General features: G+C 42.2%; 1 protein-coding gene across 1 annotated transcript in view; it reads left to right on the top strand.

Annotated features, from left to right (window-relative positions):
• The window catches only part of LOC136571799 (A-kinase anchor protein 6-like), a 70,058-nt gene extending 53,597 nt beyond the window's left edge, over positions 1-16,461 (top strand). Inside the window, exons 5-6 of the mRNA XM_066572426.1 lie at positions 12,541-12,687; positions 16,441-16,461. Of these exons, the coding sequence (XP_066428523.1) occupies positions 12,541-12,687; positions 16,441-16,461 (168 nt within the window). The remainder of the gene's footprint in view (positions 1-12,540; positions 12,688-16,440) is intronic.
• The last annotated feature ends 690 nt before the right edge of the window (positions 16,462-17,151 follow it).

The raw sequence follows: 17,151 nt of genomic DNA, 5'->3' as shown, positions 1-17,151 counted from the left end.
GCTGCAGCGGTTTGCAAACCCGTGGGCTTTCAATTTTTTTGGTCATTTTTCAGATCGTGGTGTGCTGATTAAGGTGTTCATTAGATTCAACTGATAACTATAGTAAGGAATTCAAAGAGAACCTGTCAATTCGGAATAGTACCAGAAGCTATCGTGCTTCCCCAAAAATAAGACCTACCCCTATGATAAGCTCTAACATGATTTTCAGGGGGAGGAACTTGAAAAATTCGCCCTCTCCCGAAGGTACGCCCTAGCTACACTACGTGGGAAAAAAATTAAAAATATTCATCTTGCAGGCGCTGTCCCCGTCCAGGTGCTCCAGCAGTCTTCTGTGGCATCCTCAGTGTTAAAAAAAGAGCATTCTCTTCCTGGTAACGTGGATTGAATACCCTGCCTTCAGCAAGAGAATGCTGTGATTGGCTCAGGACCGCAGCCTCACCCAATCACTGTCGGCTCTCGATGAGCCAATCACAGTCATTCAATGATGTCATTCACTGAATGGCTGTGATTGGCTCATCAAGCGCTGGCTGTGGTTGGCTGAGACTTTCACTGCTGAGGTCGACACAGAAGATTGCCAGAGCACCTGGAGAGCAGCTAGCGGAACAGGAACGGTGCATGCAATGTAAATATTAAGACACCCCCTAAAAACAAGACACTGTGCCTCTTTTAGGGCAAAAATTAATATAAGACAGTGTCTTATATTCAGGGAAACACAGTAACTTCTTATGCTATTTCGGGAGGTGACTGAGAGATGGGGGATGTGTTGTTTATACTTGCCGGCTCCTCAGTTTCTATGCTGTCCGCCGGTGAAGATCTTCTATGGGACTGTGTGTGCATGGCGGTCACAAAAGAGTTGCATGCTCAGACTGTGTGCAATCTTCACTGATGGACAGCACGGGAATTGGAGGGTGGGTGACTATAAAAAAAACACTCCCGCCACCTCCTGGAACAGCAACATAACTTAATAATTTATGGTCCTGTTCCAAGGTGACAGGTTCCCTTTAGGGATATCTGCACTCTCAACCCAATCCTTAAGCTTCATTGATCTATTGGCACTTCTAATGTTACTAGTGGTGTTTTTTTTCCAGAATACCAATTTTTTAAATTAAGTGTTTAATCAGACAGTATGCCATATATAGAATCACCTCCCTCCCTGTATCATACTGACCAGTGCACTCATTAGTAACCCACTCTTTTTAAACCATGCTCTTCCGCTCTTCTTAGGCAGATGCCTTCATACCTACAGCCATAACACAAAAATTAAATGCCATTCAAGCCTCACACAAAGTAAAACCAACAAGGTCTTTACTCCTTGTCAAACTGGTCCATAAAAGTTATTTCAAGCTTTCAACTTGTGATCAATTTATTTACGCTCCATGGTTGTAAATGTACCAGATAATGTACTTGAAAATATTGATATTCAGTAGTTATCTAGTTAGAGCAGTAGACATGTTCTGACAATTTCCTTAAAGGGGTTGTCCCACGCCGAAACGTTTTTTTTTTTTTTTCAATAGCCCCCCCGTTCGGCGCGAGACAAACCTGATGCAGGGATAAAAAAAACAAACCGGATAGTACTTACCCGAATCCCCGCGCTCCGGTGACTTCTTACTTACCTTGTGAAGATGGCTGCCGGGATCTTCACCCTCGGTGGACCGCAGGTCTTCTGTGCGGTCCATTGCCGATTCCAGCCTCCTGATTGGCTGGAATCGGCACACGTGACGGGGCGGAGCTACGAGGAGCCGCTCTCTGGCACGAGCGGCCCCATTCAGAAGACAGAAGACAGGACTGCGCAAGCGCGTCTAATCGGGCGATTAGACGCTGAAGATTAGACGGCACCATGGAGACGAGGACGCTAGCAACGGAACAGGTAAGTGAATAACTTCTGTATGGCTCATAATTAATGCACGATGTACATTACAAAGTGCATTAATATGGCCATACAGAAGTGTATAACCCCACTTTGTTTCGCGGGACAACCCCTTTAACTATAAGTACTTGGTTCTCATGGTAAATATGACACTAACAAATATCACTCCTCAAAATGACGTGACATATCTTTCCAATTAAAAACATTTATGTCGTATACAAGACGTGGTAATTGAAGATATATGTACATTGTATCATATTATTAATTGGTCACTATATGGTACACTGTAAGGGGACGTCAATAGCACTTACTGCGCAGAGCAGCATACAACCTAAGGCTGGCCTAAATGTTATCTTATATGGTGCAGTAGCTACACCCATTGGTCCAAAAGGAATTTTACATTTATCACCCCTACTGACTTATTTGTTAATCCCCAGGATAACATTTTTCCATTTTGAATAGTTAAAATATTTCACCGGCACCTCTTGCATTCCGACCTTAGCCATCATATGGAGGCTGCTCCAACTACATTTCATAAAAAGACAAGAGCAGCGTAGCTCAATTATTTTCCATCCAAAAGGAGGAGAGAACAGAGCATGACAGGGATCAGAACACTAAATAGTGTATTCAAAAGTATCTAAAGAATGAAAATGAGGTTGTGGAAAGATCAGGTGCAGAGATGAGACAACCTAGAAAACTAAGATATAGAGGTAAAGAAACTCTGAACTGGATCTTATAGATTTTTAATGCAAACACCCTGCATTTAAAATACAAGGTTCTCTCTTGGCATTATCCTGTGCAGATTCCTTTGCTGTGTGTATGCGCAGATGAGCTGTGGTGCTAAGATGCGAAGATATAAAGGCTCTTTGTTGTCTTTTGAATAGCATTAGACATGGGCTTTAAAAGAACCCACCACAGAGGGAGTACTGCAAACGCCATCTACAGCCGCCATTATGTGCAGAAGGGATACAACCGCCAATCCCTCTATGAATATGTTTGGCTGTGCTACTCTGAATGACTAGCCTCTGTGAAGGAGAACGGAAGCACTTAAATACATTGCTCACTCTTTGAGCAGGGTTTTAAAATATTTTTTCAAGTTTTTTTCCCTGTCATTGTATGTAGGGATATTAGGAATATCTATAAATTTGCATTCCTTTTAGTGGTTATTTTTTTTATATTTGCTATAATTAGATGTCACCTAATTAAATATTATGATTTTAGAATGTCAATGACTGCGTTATTGATTATAGGCAATTAAGACATATTTTAATATAACCGCAATGTATTACTTTGCAAGAATGTAACAGATTTGTGGAAAGAACACAATTAAAAAGTCCGCTTTCTTGGAAAGATATACATTCAACATACTAATACAACTTTACGTTTTTCTTTTAGAAAGTGCAGCAGGACATTACATCACTGATTCCTCAGGCAGAGAACAGGTTAAGTGTTTAGCTGCCTTTTTCAAAAGGATTACAATGCAGCGCAGAGTGAGGGGGTCTCATTCGCTTTTCTCAGCCCTAACCGTACAGCCACCCCATGAAAAATAACTCATAATGAATGTCTTAATTCCTTCATCAGTCTCCCTGAGTAGTAGTGCTGCCCTCTTTTCTCTGACTGTCTCCCCCACCCTCTCTTTTTCCTCACCCTTGGTTTTGTGCAGTGTTTCTCCACATCAGCTTGCCTGCTATTGTAAGCAATGGCTATGCATTGAAATTCTGAGGGGGAGGAAAAATTCCCACTCTACTTTATAGTGGCAGATTCTTCTAGTTAGGGGTTAATTCCAACCCAATCCCCCATCTATGATATTGGCGGGAGAAGAGATGGCAGGATGGAACCACAACTTTCATTTTTAACATATCTTTTGTGATTTTATTCTTTAATAGGACGTGAAAGAAATGTGTCCCTTTCCCAGTCAGTCCACAAGTCTAAGAACAACACAGTATAAGTGTATGGTTGCTGATGCTTTCTTGCATGAAAGGTGCCCTTGGCCCAGAAACAGTTTTTTGCATGTTCCGCTTGGTTAGTGAAAGTTACACTTATAAGAATTTTCCAGAATTAAAAAAAGAGGATTTACTTTTTGTTCCTGGAAACAGTGCCACTCGAGTCAATAGACTATGTACGGTATTGCAGTTCAAATTTTAAAAAAACATTTATAAAAGGCGTATTAGGAAACTGAATGTACAACAAATTCCTAAAATCCCTTCTATTAATATTCAGCAATTCACACATGGGAAAAATCAAATTTCCGGAATTTGTCTTACGAATCTGCTGTAAAGCATATTTAGTAGTAGTTGTATATTAGAGAATTGTTGCCTATGCAATTTCCTGATGTAAAAGCATAGATTCTCCTTTGCTTCATGAAAGGGAAACATATATACTTCAAAGAGGTTGTATTAGGTGAAGAGAAACATGGCTGCTTTCTTCCAGAGATTATGTCTAGGAGATGTATGTGCCTTTCATCTCTTAGTATAATATTATTGTATATGATATTATATTGAGGGTTATCAACATTCCATACATAAATGTTACTGTATATAAAAACATTAGTAGATTAACTATAGAAAAAAGCCACGCGGTCTATCTAGTCTATCCTTATATTACGGTACTTTCTTTTTACTTCTCTCTTAGGATAGACATCTATTTATTCCAGGCTACTTAAACTCATTTACTATTGACTTTCCGGCCACTCCCATATAATAATGCTATACTAATGATTCTTTATATATTTTGATATACTCACATGATGATTATGCAGATAGTGACATCATCAGAGTGTTCTTCTGAAGTTTATTATTGCTCACTTGCAGAAATCTCATTGTAGTCTAATGTAATCTACGGCCTACCTAAAAAGTGACTTCTGCATTCCCAAGTCCTAATCGGGAGGATTGCATCATTTTCAGATTTTCTTGCAACTCAAAGTCACACAATTTTGTATTCATCCTAAGTTTCCATGAACTTTACTGGAGTGTACCTGACATGTAGTGATTCCAGTGACTTTGTTGCCAGCTCTCACATTGTAAAACATGAGTAGCATGATGCAAAAAAAGACCATCTAAAATTGTGGTGCAAAGTGGTCTTCAATGGTATGGTTTTCTCTAGTGATTAGCGATTAGTGAAATAATCGGTTTGTGTTTGGGTTGGGTTGATTTCATCATGAATTGGGACTGTCAATTTCGACTCCCATTAAGGTCAATAGAAGTAAAAATCAGGTTCACTAATTTGCATCCAGAAGCTCTCTAATGCAGACAAATACCCCCAAATGACATGGGAATACAGCCACACATCTGGGGAACACTGTGCTCCTCTCAAATATTAGTAAAAAAAATAAATACAGTGGTGTAGCGGTTATTCGTAGCACAGGGATGTCACTTAAAACAAAAGAAGGCACACATAGGGTCTCTAGATCAAGAATTGTACCAATGCCCAGGAAGACAGCAGGTGTGATGCTAGTTTTAAAACAATGTCATACTTTGCACCAGGACAAATTGTACTGTGCGGACAGAACACTCAAGTATGAACCTGATCCAAGGAACAGCTGTAGAGCTACCAAAAGTGTGCTGCTTGTTTTAAAAGCCATACATTTTACAAGGACAAATTCTACCAGATAACCACAACACTTAAGCATGGTGTAGAGTTATAGCCGATTCTTGTGTTTTAGAAAATTTCTGGGAGTTTTTGGAGAAGGAGGAAGAAACATGGTGGAAGTAAGAGAAGCAGAGCAGCAGCAGTTCCTTAACCACCAGCAGCAACAGCACCTAGAGGGCACCGTATGCTCCTTGTGAAAATATGAGAGCTGTAGCTCCATATTTCCATATTGACATATTTTTCTTCTGGAGGGTGGGGGTGAGTAGAAGGAGAAAGCATGGCAGAAGCTGAAGGAGAGCAGCAGAAGCATCATCACCACCACCACCAGCAACAGAACCTTGAGAGAACACTGTGGTATTTAATATAAATCTAGGCTCAGTCACATGTGAGTAAAAATTGCCAGCATGCTAACTAATCAGGGGAATCTGTAATGGGGTGGCAGAAGTCATGTGAAAGCTATGCCTGGTTCATTTCTATAAATGTCAGGCAATCCACATTGTCTGTAGACAGGCGGATGCGTCTATCAGTTATCACATCCCAACTGTTCTGAACACCCTGTCTGTAAGACACTGACAGCGGGGCAGGCAAGCACCTCTAAAGCATGTTGTGCAAGATCTGGGCACTCGTCCAGCTTAGATACCCAGAAATCAAAGGAGCCAACACCATGTCTGAGTACATCCATGCAGTAGTTGCCATCCTCTCGGATCATCATGGATAAGTGATGCCTATGACTGTAAGTCCTACTCTGTGCTGTTGCTTTAGGCTGCAATGGGTTGAAAAAAACGATGCCATACCTCTGTCAGGCTGCCTTTGCACTGATGGTGTCAGAACTGTGATCCATTGCAGATGAATCCTTGCAGCCATAGGGAAATACTCAGCTCAAGCTGCTTAACGGTCTATTCTGATACGACTGCATTTCGAGGTCGGTCTCTACTGCCGGCATGAGATTCGTCATTTTGGCCTTATAGCGGGTCCAAGGCGGATGACCATCCAGTAATGATCTTATCTGCAGGCTATGCAACGGCCCTTTTGCAAGCACTACAGCACAAAAGCAGTTATATGCCTCAAAGTGCTTAAAGGGGTTGTCCCGCGCCGAAACGTTTTTTTTTTTATTCAATAGGCCCCCCGTTCGGCGCGAGACAAACCCAATGCATGTGTTAAAAAAAAACAAACGTTTAGTACTTACCCGAATCCCCGCGCTGCGGCGACTTTCTCCTTACCTTACTAAGATGGCCACCGGGATCTTCACCCACGATGCACCGCGGGTCTTCTCCCATGGTGCACCATGGGCTCTGTGCGGTCCATTGCCGATTCCAGCCTCCTGATTGGCTGGAATCGGCACACGTGACGGGGCGGAGCTACGAGGACCAGCTCTCCGGCACGAGCGGCCCCATTCACCAGGGAGAAGAACGGACTGCGCAAGCGCGTCTAATCGGGCGATTAGACGCTGAAATTAGGCGGCACCATGGAGACGAGGACGCTAGCAACGGAACAGGTAAGTGAATAACTTCTGTATGGCTCATAATTAATGCACGATGTACATTACAAAGTGCATTAATATGGCCATACAGAAGTGTATAACCCCACTTGCTTTCGCAGGACAACCCCTTTAAGGGTAATGGCCCACGTTCTTCGGGTCAGGCCTAAGAGTGTCCTCCAGCTGGTCCTGCCATCCATATAGAATAGCTAGGGTCAGTGATAGATGGAAGGAACAATGCATAGTCCCCTTCCTCTAGACCTATATTATCCTCCTTCTTCCTCCTCCTGCTCTTTCTCCTCTATATTTCTCCCATGGGTGGAAAAATGGGTTAGAGAAGATGCCCCCTTTCTTGCCCAAAGCCACCCACCCAGTGGTGTTGGGTAATGGCAGACTGGGCAGACAGTTAGGAGATTGGTATCCCTTCCTCCTCCTGTGACAACAACACTTCATTGTTCCTGAGGCCCCATAGAGTCTGTTCCAGCAGGCAGACAACAGGGACAGTCCTACTGATCAGTGTTTCATCACAACTGGCCATGTTGGTCACTTTCTCAAAGCACGCTAAAATGGCACAGACATCTTTTATCTGCAGCCACTCCACAGATGTCAAGTTATTAACCTCCATACAGCATCTGGTAATGGCATACACCATCTGATACACTGGGTTTACTCTCTGCAACATATGGAACATGGAATTCTACTATGTAGGCAAGTCACAGATGAGGGTGGTAGCCCCAAACTGGCACGGCACCTCCTCCAGATGAGAGGCAGTTGGGTGTGAATGCTGAAAGTGCAGGCACAGTTTTATGGCCTTTTCCAGCAGTGGATATAAACCTGGGTAATTGTTTAGCCGCATGAATTATTTAGTCCATGAAGTGCCAACTTGATCAATCTTCTATCACTGACACCACCACCGCCAGCCCCTTGCTTACTTCATGTTTTCTTTTTCTTTTTTTTTTCACTTAGTCTTTTTTTGTTTTACATTTTAGTGTATTTTTATGTAACTTTTCAGCTAACTTTGTAATTTCCAGAAAACCACTGCTAGCTGCTTAAGGCCTGCAGATAATTTGTAGTGGGCAGACTGGTGACTTTGAACAATGTCTGAGGCTGCTGACTTGTACTGTGTGTATTTGCTGTTTCCCTGTTTGGGTTTCATTTTGTTTAATTTAAATTTAACAACGCAGCCAACTAAAGTCACAATCACTTGGGCGACACGATATGTGACAGCAGAAGGCCACACCGTACACCTTGTATATTTGCACACTGTCCTTGTTTGGTGCAGTATAATTGATTCACCTCACCCTACTGCTAGCTGCGTAAGGCCTGCAAGTAATTTGTAGTGACCAGACTGGGAACATTGAATGACATCTGAGACCATGAACAGGGAATTTCAATATTCCCCAAGCCAGTTTATGTGTCTGCTTTGCTGCTATAAACAGTGAGAGCAACAGAAATATCCCCCCCCCCTTCACCCCTCCCCCCCCCCCAATATCCACAACTTCCTTAAGAATCTTGTTGGCACCAGGACAAAGATTGCACTACCAAAAATGTGCAATTTCATATTCAAACCGCATGTTGTTGCATTGTTCAAATGCCATGTGGCCACCACTGTGGCCTCACCATAAGAATCACTATAATGAAACAAGTGAGTTTAAACGGGGCGCCTTCTAGTGTTTACCACTGAGCCGCCATGTACACGCACCTGCACTCTTCAGCACCCTAACTGGTCCTGTTAAAGTGAGCAAAAACTCCATGATGGCCAGATTCAAAGAATATCGCTGAGAGCAGCAGGGTAACTTTATTACAGGTCTTTAATAAAATGTATCAAGAAGTTATTTATGTAAACATGCAAACCATAGAACTTCACTGTAAACATTTGTTACAATTTATTATACTCACACCACAACCTTTAAACATGTAAGGCTAATTTATCTTACGGGTTGTATACGAATGATATTTGTGAACTGAAACTGAATAAGTCCTAGTATGTTCTTCTATCTCTCAGCTTAGGCACCTGTACCATGGGGTACAGAAAGAGCGAAAATGATGCTCTGAGGGGTGAGAATGATCCTGTAGAGAGAAGGGCTACAAGCCTAGAAAATTACACTGAAGTGTTTCCTTTCTACTTGTCAGCTGCACAGAGCTGAGAAGAATCAATGTGTTGTCAAGATTTGTCTAGGCAATGATTCCTTTTATGACTGTATTATAAAAATAGTTATTTATAACGTTCTATAGTTTATAAATTATATGACATTGTAGCTTTTAATACCGTTGTGCCATAGAATATATATTCCAGTTTTCAACTCAGAAAGTTGAGGAATTATTTTCTGCCTCATATCCATTTTGGATGTGACATAGTATATGGATGTATCGGATTTAGTAATTACACTGGAGAACATTAGTAATACCGATACCTTGACTTTATGGAAAAGAAACGCCTGTGTGAACTTTAGGATGGCGGATTAGGACATTTTTATCCCTCCCCCAGCACCACTCCCCTTGCAGTATTCTGCCTTATCCTTTCCAAAATTGAGTCTCTATAGCAACAATGAAGTTCTTTTTCAACCTCCTTTGAGGGTATTGTGCTGATGTTTTTTTCTTCAGATGGGGTAGAAGAAGAATAAGGGATTCATCCCCCCCTCTCAGCCAAACATTCCTTGTACACTTTTGTACACAGACATGTCCAAGTCAGGACGTTTGATAAAAATGTTTCTAAAACAACTCGAGAATTTTGTCCCTGTCTGCAATAGATGAAGTGCAAGAAACTCTGTTTATAGGAGATATGATTTTTGTTCGTACATTGCCACCCTATTCTGGCAATTTACCATTCCACCAAAGACTGCACAATAGTGTTTTATGTTGGTATATTTTTATTCACTCTGTGCCAACATTGAATATAGCTGTTTTATAAAAGAATGAATTAAAAGAGATACAAAGGTAAGTATTAATGATTCCTAGAGGAGAGAAAACTGCTTCCACGAGCTGGCAAAAATAGAGCGTGAAAGAACATATATATATATATATATATATATATATATATATATATATATATATATATATATATATGTATATATATATATATATGTATATATATATATATATGTATATATATATATATATGTATATATATATGTATATATATATATATGTATATATATATATATATATATATATATATATGTTCTTTCACGCTCTATTTTTGCCAGCTCGTGGAAGCAGTTTTCTCTCCTCTAGGAATCATTAATACTTACCTTTGTAACTAGTTTTGCATGGATGTATTTTGCATTGGCATTTCTAAGCCAAAACCTAAATGGGACAAAATGCAGAGATTTAAATTTTACTTTTTCTGTTTGTTGCCATTCATGGTTTTGATGCACATGCAGAATATTGACCAAAATACATGCATTATATATACATGTGACACACACATGGAGACTCATGCTCTATTTCCAATACTTTTCATAAATCTGGCCAGAATGTGTCTCCCCCCATAATAGTTCTTCCTTGAATCATTTTTGGTAAGTTCTAACCCCCACACACAGGGAACATCACACACAGCATGCTGTTTTTGTGATAATCTTGTGCAGTCATTTTTCCATCACAATTTTGGCATTTGTCAAAGTCACTGAGATCTTTACACTTGCCCATTTTTCCTGCTTTTAGCAAATCAAGAACTGACTGTTTACCTGTTGCCTAATATACCCCAATCCTTGTTAGAAGGCCATGCAATGAGATAATCACTTGTCATTGGTTCTAATGTTATGACTGATTGGTGTATATGAATATTATGCCAAATTTGCAATCCAGAAATTTTTATTTTTAGTAGCAATATTAACCCCTTAATGCCACAGGACGTAAGTAATACTGATCCCCGCTCTGAACCCCTTAAATGCCACGGTCAGTGTACATCGCAGCATGTAAAGGGTTGACAGGAGGAGTATGTTCCCTCTGTGAAGTCATCGGTTTCCATAATCGCGGAGAGCTGATGGGTTGCCATGACAACTGGATGCCGTACACTGGTGTCTGGGCCTGCCATGACCTGTGACCGCTGTTGTAAGTGATAATGCATTGCAGTACAGAAGTACTGCAATACATTATCATAGCAATTAAAGTTTCAGAGCTTTTATGCTTCAAGGCCCCTACACTTTCCCCTGTTTCTATAAAGCAAAAAAAAAACCTACATATTTAGTATCATCTTATCCATAACAACCTGCTAATTAAACACACTATTTATCCTGCAAAAACTGTACATAAAAAAACCTAAAAAACATGTATAATGCATATTTTGTTCATTTTGCCTCCCAAAAAGACACAAGTAAAAGTGATCAAAAAGTAACCAAAATGGTAGCAATGAAAACTACAGCTCGTCACACAAAAAACAAGACCTCACGGAGCTCCATCCATGGAAAAATTAAAACGTTATGGGACTGAATGCAACAAGGTTTTTATGCAGCAAAAGTGGAAAAACCTAGAAAATGATAATAATTTATCATGTCATTTATGCTGCATGAGTAAGGCCTCCTTCCCACGTACGGATTTACGCCACGTAATTCGCGGCGAAAATCCGCTGCGTTGCCCGCAGCTATTAGGTTCTATTGAACCTAATAGCACAATGCTCACGATGCGGCATTCCACCGCTGAATTCCGCACCGTGAAATCTCCCGTCCTCACCCGCGGCATGCTCTATTTGCCGCGGATGTACGCGCTGACGGCTTCCATTGCAGTCAATGGAAGCCGTCCGTTAACGCTATCTCCCGCTGTAACACAGTGGAAGATAGCGTGAAAACGCTTTCCCGCCTACCGCCGCGTCATATGACGCGGCCGGCGCGTCACGTGACACGGCCGGCCGCGTCATGTGACACGGTGGGTGTGTCACATGACGCGGCGGCGGTGGGCGGGGAAGCGTCTTCACGCTATCTTCCGCTGGTAAGTATGGGGTCTCTGGGGGGCCCCGTGACGGGCTTTGCCGCGGAAAATTCCGCAGCGGAGCCCGTCACGCTCGTGTGAAGCCGGCCTAACTCTGTGAAAAAACAATGGCAGAATTTATATGTCTTCTCTCCCTGCCCTCCAAAAAAATGTATAAAATTTTTACAATGTACCCAAAAATGGTACAAATAAAAGTATAAAACTACAGTTTGCCATGCAAAAAACAAACCCTCATTCGGCCATGTCGACGGAAAAGTAAAAAAGTTATGACTTTTAAAAAGTAGAAATGAAAATCCCCAAAAATCGTGTTCTTATGGCCAAAAGAGGTCATGTCCTCAAGAGGTTAAAGTATAAAAGAAACATAAGACTTAAATACAGAATTTGAAGTACTTGTTTGAGCTACATGTGTATAATGTACAGAGCGCTTTTCTTTGTGTCAGTCCATAGGGCATAGCCTCTCCCACCAAACAGCAGTATAAAATATGTCTTCACTAGTACAAGCCTTATAGCGGTATAGCGCCCATTCATCACAGAGCTGGGGCTTCCCTGCTCCATAGGTTGGTATATCAGTTTTCCTGTATTGGCATCATAAGAATCTCTGGTCTATAAGGCACAAACAGGCACGGCTTATTTTCAGATTACTGTAGTAACTATTCCTAACTTTCTGTCCTTTATTTCACAGAGATGCAGTGTGGAGCTATCTCTGAGAGAGGACCGGGTGCACTCTTTATATCGTCAGCTGGCAACCTTGAGGACTGAAGGTGCTACATTATCTGACTGCATGGCTGACAAAGAAGAGTTAATCAGGGAGAAGTGGGATATGTTGAAGGTGAGATTATATGCTTAAAAACAAATAAACATTGAGGTCCTGGTTTGTAAAATGGTGGTTAAGGGCTCCCTACCAGGTAACACCTCTCACAGCCCCAGCAGGCCTGTTAGCACTGACACCTATGGCAAAGCTATAACAATGGAATGGTAAAGCAGTCCTTTCTTAAACTGGGAAGACTCTTACAGGGCTCCTTCACATGGGCGTATTTACACGTGCAAAATACGTGAATAGAACCCATTGATATCAATGGCTTCATACACATAGGACATGCTTTATTTTGTGCACATTTGTGCAGCAAAGGTCTCCATAGAAGTCAATACACTCTGCAATTCCGTGAAAAAAAGAGCACATCTGGAACTCATTAGGCTAAATAGCCATTAAAATTGGGGTGTGTTTGTCTGCCACCCGCAAATGAACATGCCCTGCATGTGCAAAAAGTGCCGTAAAGTGTGCTGCAGTGGGGATATCCCTTCAGCCTCGCAGAGATGAAGGTAGTCTCCAGCGATGAAGGGGGTTCCCCAGGGACTCCCTTCATCTTGCACTCTTTCTCCCTGCTGTGTGGAAATGCCTCCAGCCCTGCTGAGATGAAGGGGAGCCCCGCGGAGATGGGGGTTCCCCCGGGGCTTTCCTCATCTCTCTTTCTCTCCACACTGCGAGGAAATCCCTTATTCTCCCTTTACCAGCCACCACGCATAGTTCTCCATAGGAGTCCATGGAGACTTCTGCGCTTTGCGCACCAAAGTTAGGTCACGTACTGTCTTTTCACGTAGCAGGGAATTTCAGTCACTGATGTCCTATTTTTTTAGGTGCAATTTTTGTTTTTTTGCGTGGCTAAAATTCTTTCTTCTGAATGTTTCCATAGGAAACCATAGGTTCTAATAGTCACGTTTTTTTTTTGCGCATGTTAGCTGCATGAATTATCCCATGTGAAAGAGTCCTTAGAGTAATTTTGGAGAGCACTTAAAGGGTGCCTTGGTATAAATTGCTCCGAATTAATTAGTGGCACCACAGCTATGAGAGTTCGAATAATCACGGGGTTAATGTGTGTTATGTTGTGATGCACTCTCTCCTTTGTTTACCGCTGCTTAGTTTATTTATGGCCTTCTGTAGAAGAAAGGCTTGATTGCATCATAACATAATATTACCAATCACCGCGTTAGCACCACCATTACATACACTCATCTACATCACGCATATATTAAAGATTTGTTAGTTAACAGGAAGTTAACATTCTACTTTCTTATCTATCTGGCATAAGGCCGGTGACACATCTACATCAGAACTTCCGATTGGAAGTTACGTCACGGATCTGGCTCAAAATCCTGGGAGAAAAAGCACTGCATGCAGATCCATTTGTTCTGTCCAAAAGCCAGGCAGCTGGGTGGAAACAGAACGGACCCATCATAGTTAATGGGATCCGTCCAGCGCTGTTTGGTTCCATCATGAGACAAAGCCATTTGGCAGCAGGGATTCCCCTTTTCTGCTCCCCGAACAGAGCAGGAAAGCAGAACCCCTAGCGCAGGTGTGAAACCACCATAAGTTAGTTGAAACTTCTGTGTTCTACTCAAGAGTAACATGTAGGGACATTCTACAGTGCCCTAAAATAAGCTTTAATAGCGTAAAATAAATACACATATAAACCATCATCTGAGTAATATAGTTATTATTATATCACCACTGTCTGACTCTTCTGGAAGTAGCTTATCTCACGTGTACATTGGGTGTATTGAAATCCCAAGCACCTTCCTCCTTTACAACATTTACACATGAAATTGCCAGGATCGGATATATTACATTTCTTACTTTTAATGTGTATGCTTACCTTAAAGGGGTTGTCTCGCGAAAACAAGTGGGGTTAAGTACTTCTGTATGGCCATATTAATGCACTTTGTAATATACATCGTGCATTAAATATGAGCCATACAGAAGTTATTCACTTACCTGCTCCGTTGCTGGCGTCCCCGTCTCCATGGCTCCGTCTAATTTCGGTGTCTTCTTGCTTTTTTAGACGCGCTTGCGCAGATGGGTCTTTTCCCTTCGGCTCGGTAGCAGCGGCGTTTTGGCTCCGCCCCTTGTACGCATCATCACGTAGCTCCGCCCCGTCACATGTGCCGATTCCAGCCAATCAGGAGGCTGGAATCGGCACATGTGATGGGGCGGAGCTACGCAATGACGCGTACAAGGGGGCGGAGCCAAAACGCGGCTGCTGCCGAGCCGAAGGGAGAAGACCCATCTGCGCAAGCGCGTCTAAAAAAGCAAGAAGACACTGAAATTAGACGGAGCCATGGAGACGGGGACGCCAGCAATGGAGCAGGTAAGTGAATAACTTCTGTATGGCTCATATTTAATGCACGATGTATATTACAAAGTGCATTAATATGGCCATACAGAAGTACTTAACCCCACTTGCTTTCGCGAGACAACCCCTTTAAGGGTGCCTGTCCACGGGCCCTCTGAAGCTTTCCATAACAACACTATGGAAAGCGCCGGCACACTGTCCACGAGCGGAGAATTATTGCGATTCTCCACTCCTGGCGGGCAATTCACAGCATGCTGCCAATTGCCCCGATTCTCTGCGGTGAGCCTATCTATCTATACCGCAACGCCCGTGGATAGGGGTTCCTAAGAAAGTACGGATGGACTGTAGTATCCCCACAGTTTGTATGTGTGTGTATATATACTGTCAAAAAAAAACTCCCCTAGAAGAAGTTGTCAGAAGAAAACAAAACTTTCTCTGTGTGATTGTAACGTTGATATAGTTAAGTGATTACAATATCAGAGCAAAAGGATATTTTACTGTGGAGAACTGGAGACTTGAAGGGAGGCTCTAGTACAATTTTGTACCACTTTTAGCTTAGATACAAGATGTGATACGGGTGGGTATGGAAGCTCTAGTACCCTGTTGTACCACCTCTAACTTAGATACCAGCTGTGATACAGGCAGGCATGTAGGCTCTAGTACCCTGTTTGTTCACCTCTAGCTTGGAATCAAGATGTGATACGTGCATGGAAGCATACAGGTTCCGCATGGTATCCTGCGGCATATCGATCCAAATTTGACTGAGCCTCTAGATCCTGCAAACTCATAGGCTGCTGAAGCTGGCATCCCAGATGGTCCCATACATGTCCTATTGTCAATATATCTAACGACAGGGCAGGCCATTCCTGTGAAACTCTTGCCGTGTACATCCGAGCATTATCCTGCTGGGAAATGCCTCTTGGAAGCCGCCATGAGAGGAACACATATGGCTGCAGAATGTCCTGAACATATCACTGAGATGTCATAATCCCTGGATCATCAACCCTTCTGAAGTAATCAGTGATATAACATATATTATTGTTACACTCAAGAAAGATGTCCAGGCCCCTCTTGTCCTTTTTTATTGATTTCCCCATCACCACGTCCTCAAGCAGAGAGTTCCATAGCCTCACTGCTCTTACAGTAAAGAACCCCCTTCTGTGTTCTTGTAGAAACCTTCTTTCCTCTAGACGTAGAGAATATTCTGTGGCAGAAACCTGTTCCATACATCTGAATGGGGCTGCTTGTGCCACATGGTTGTGGATCGAATTTTTACATACTCCATTCAAATATATGAGATAGATTGCAGCCTCAGAAATGTTTGTAACAAAAGTATCAACACTCACTGATGGTTATTAATGTAAGATGAGTTATTTTGTGACACAAATTATGCGACATACGTGCATCGCAAGGATAAGTCTTTGTCATGGTCTGTATTTGTCTGCCTTGCTTAGTTTCTGGATCTCAGTATTTAAACATGGAGGCAGTTTTTAGATTGATAAATGAGCATCTTTTAGGATTGCTACTTTCCCGAAGTGATATGAGGCGATTTTGATATAAAACGCCTCGCATCTGCAGGGAAATTGCATGTTAGCAAGCACGATATCGGGCCATGATTTACAGCCTGATATCGCACTCGCCCGTGTGAAGTTAGCCTGAAGCTAAGGCCACTTTCACATCTGCACTGCTACTAGGGTTCAGAGGTTCCATTGCAGATCTGGCACAAACTACCCGAAGAAAAAGCACTGCATGCAGCACTATTTTGTCTGGTAAAATGCAGGGCAGCTGAGCGGAAACCAAACGGACTTCTTTATAAATATCAGGGTCTGTTCAGTTCCATCATAAGACTGGTCCGTTTGGCCAGGTGATTCCCCTTTCCTGCTTCCCAAACAGAGCAGAAAAGGGAATCCCCCCACAGATGTGAAAGCAGCCTAAGTGCAACCCAAGGTAACTGCTAGCATACTATATGTAGAGATAATTTTTCCATGTCAAATGTGTCCAAAGCCTTTAATGCCGTTCTAGGATTAATCAGTGGTCTAAAGCCATCAAAAAATTGCTAGGTCTATAGTTAAATGTGACATTCTTGATTCTGTCTACCTACCTTTGATGATTACTGTAACACTCTTGTTCTCTGCTACTCTTCTCCGCAGAGATCTCTTTCTGAA

The sequence above is a fragment of the Eleutherodactylus coqui genome, chromosome 6 (genome assembly GCF_035609145.1).
Source record: "Eleutherodactylus coqui strain aEleCoq1 chromosome 6, aEleCoq1.hap1, whole genome shotgun sequence".
Lineage (NCBI taxonomy): Eukaryota > Metazoa > Chordata > Amphibia > Anura > Eleutherodactylidae > Eleutherodactylus > Eleutherodactylus coqui.
The sequence above is the reverse complement of the archived record's forward strand: the minus strand, read 5'-3'. Positions and strand labels throughout refer to the sequence as shown.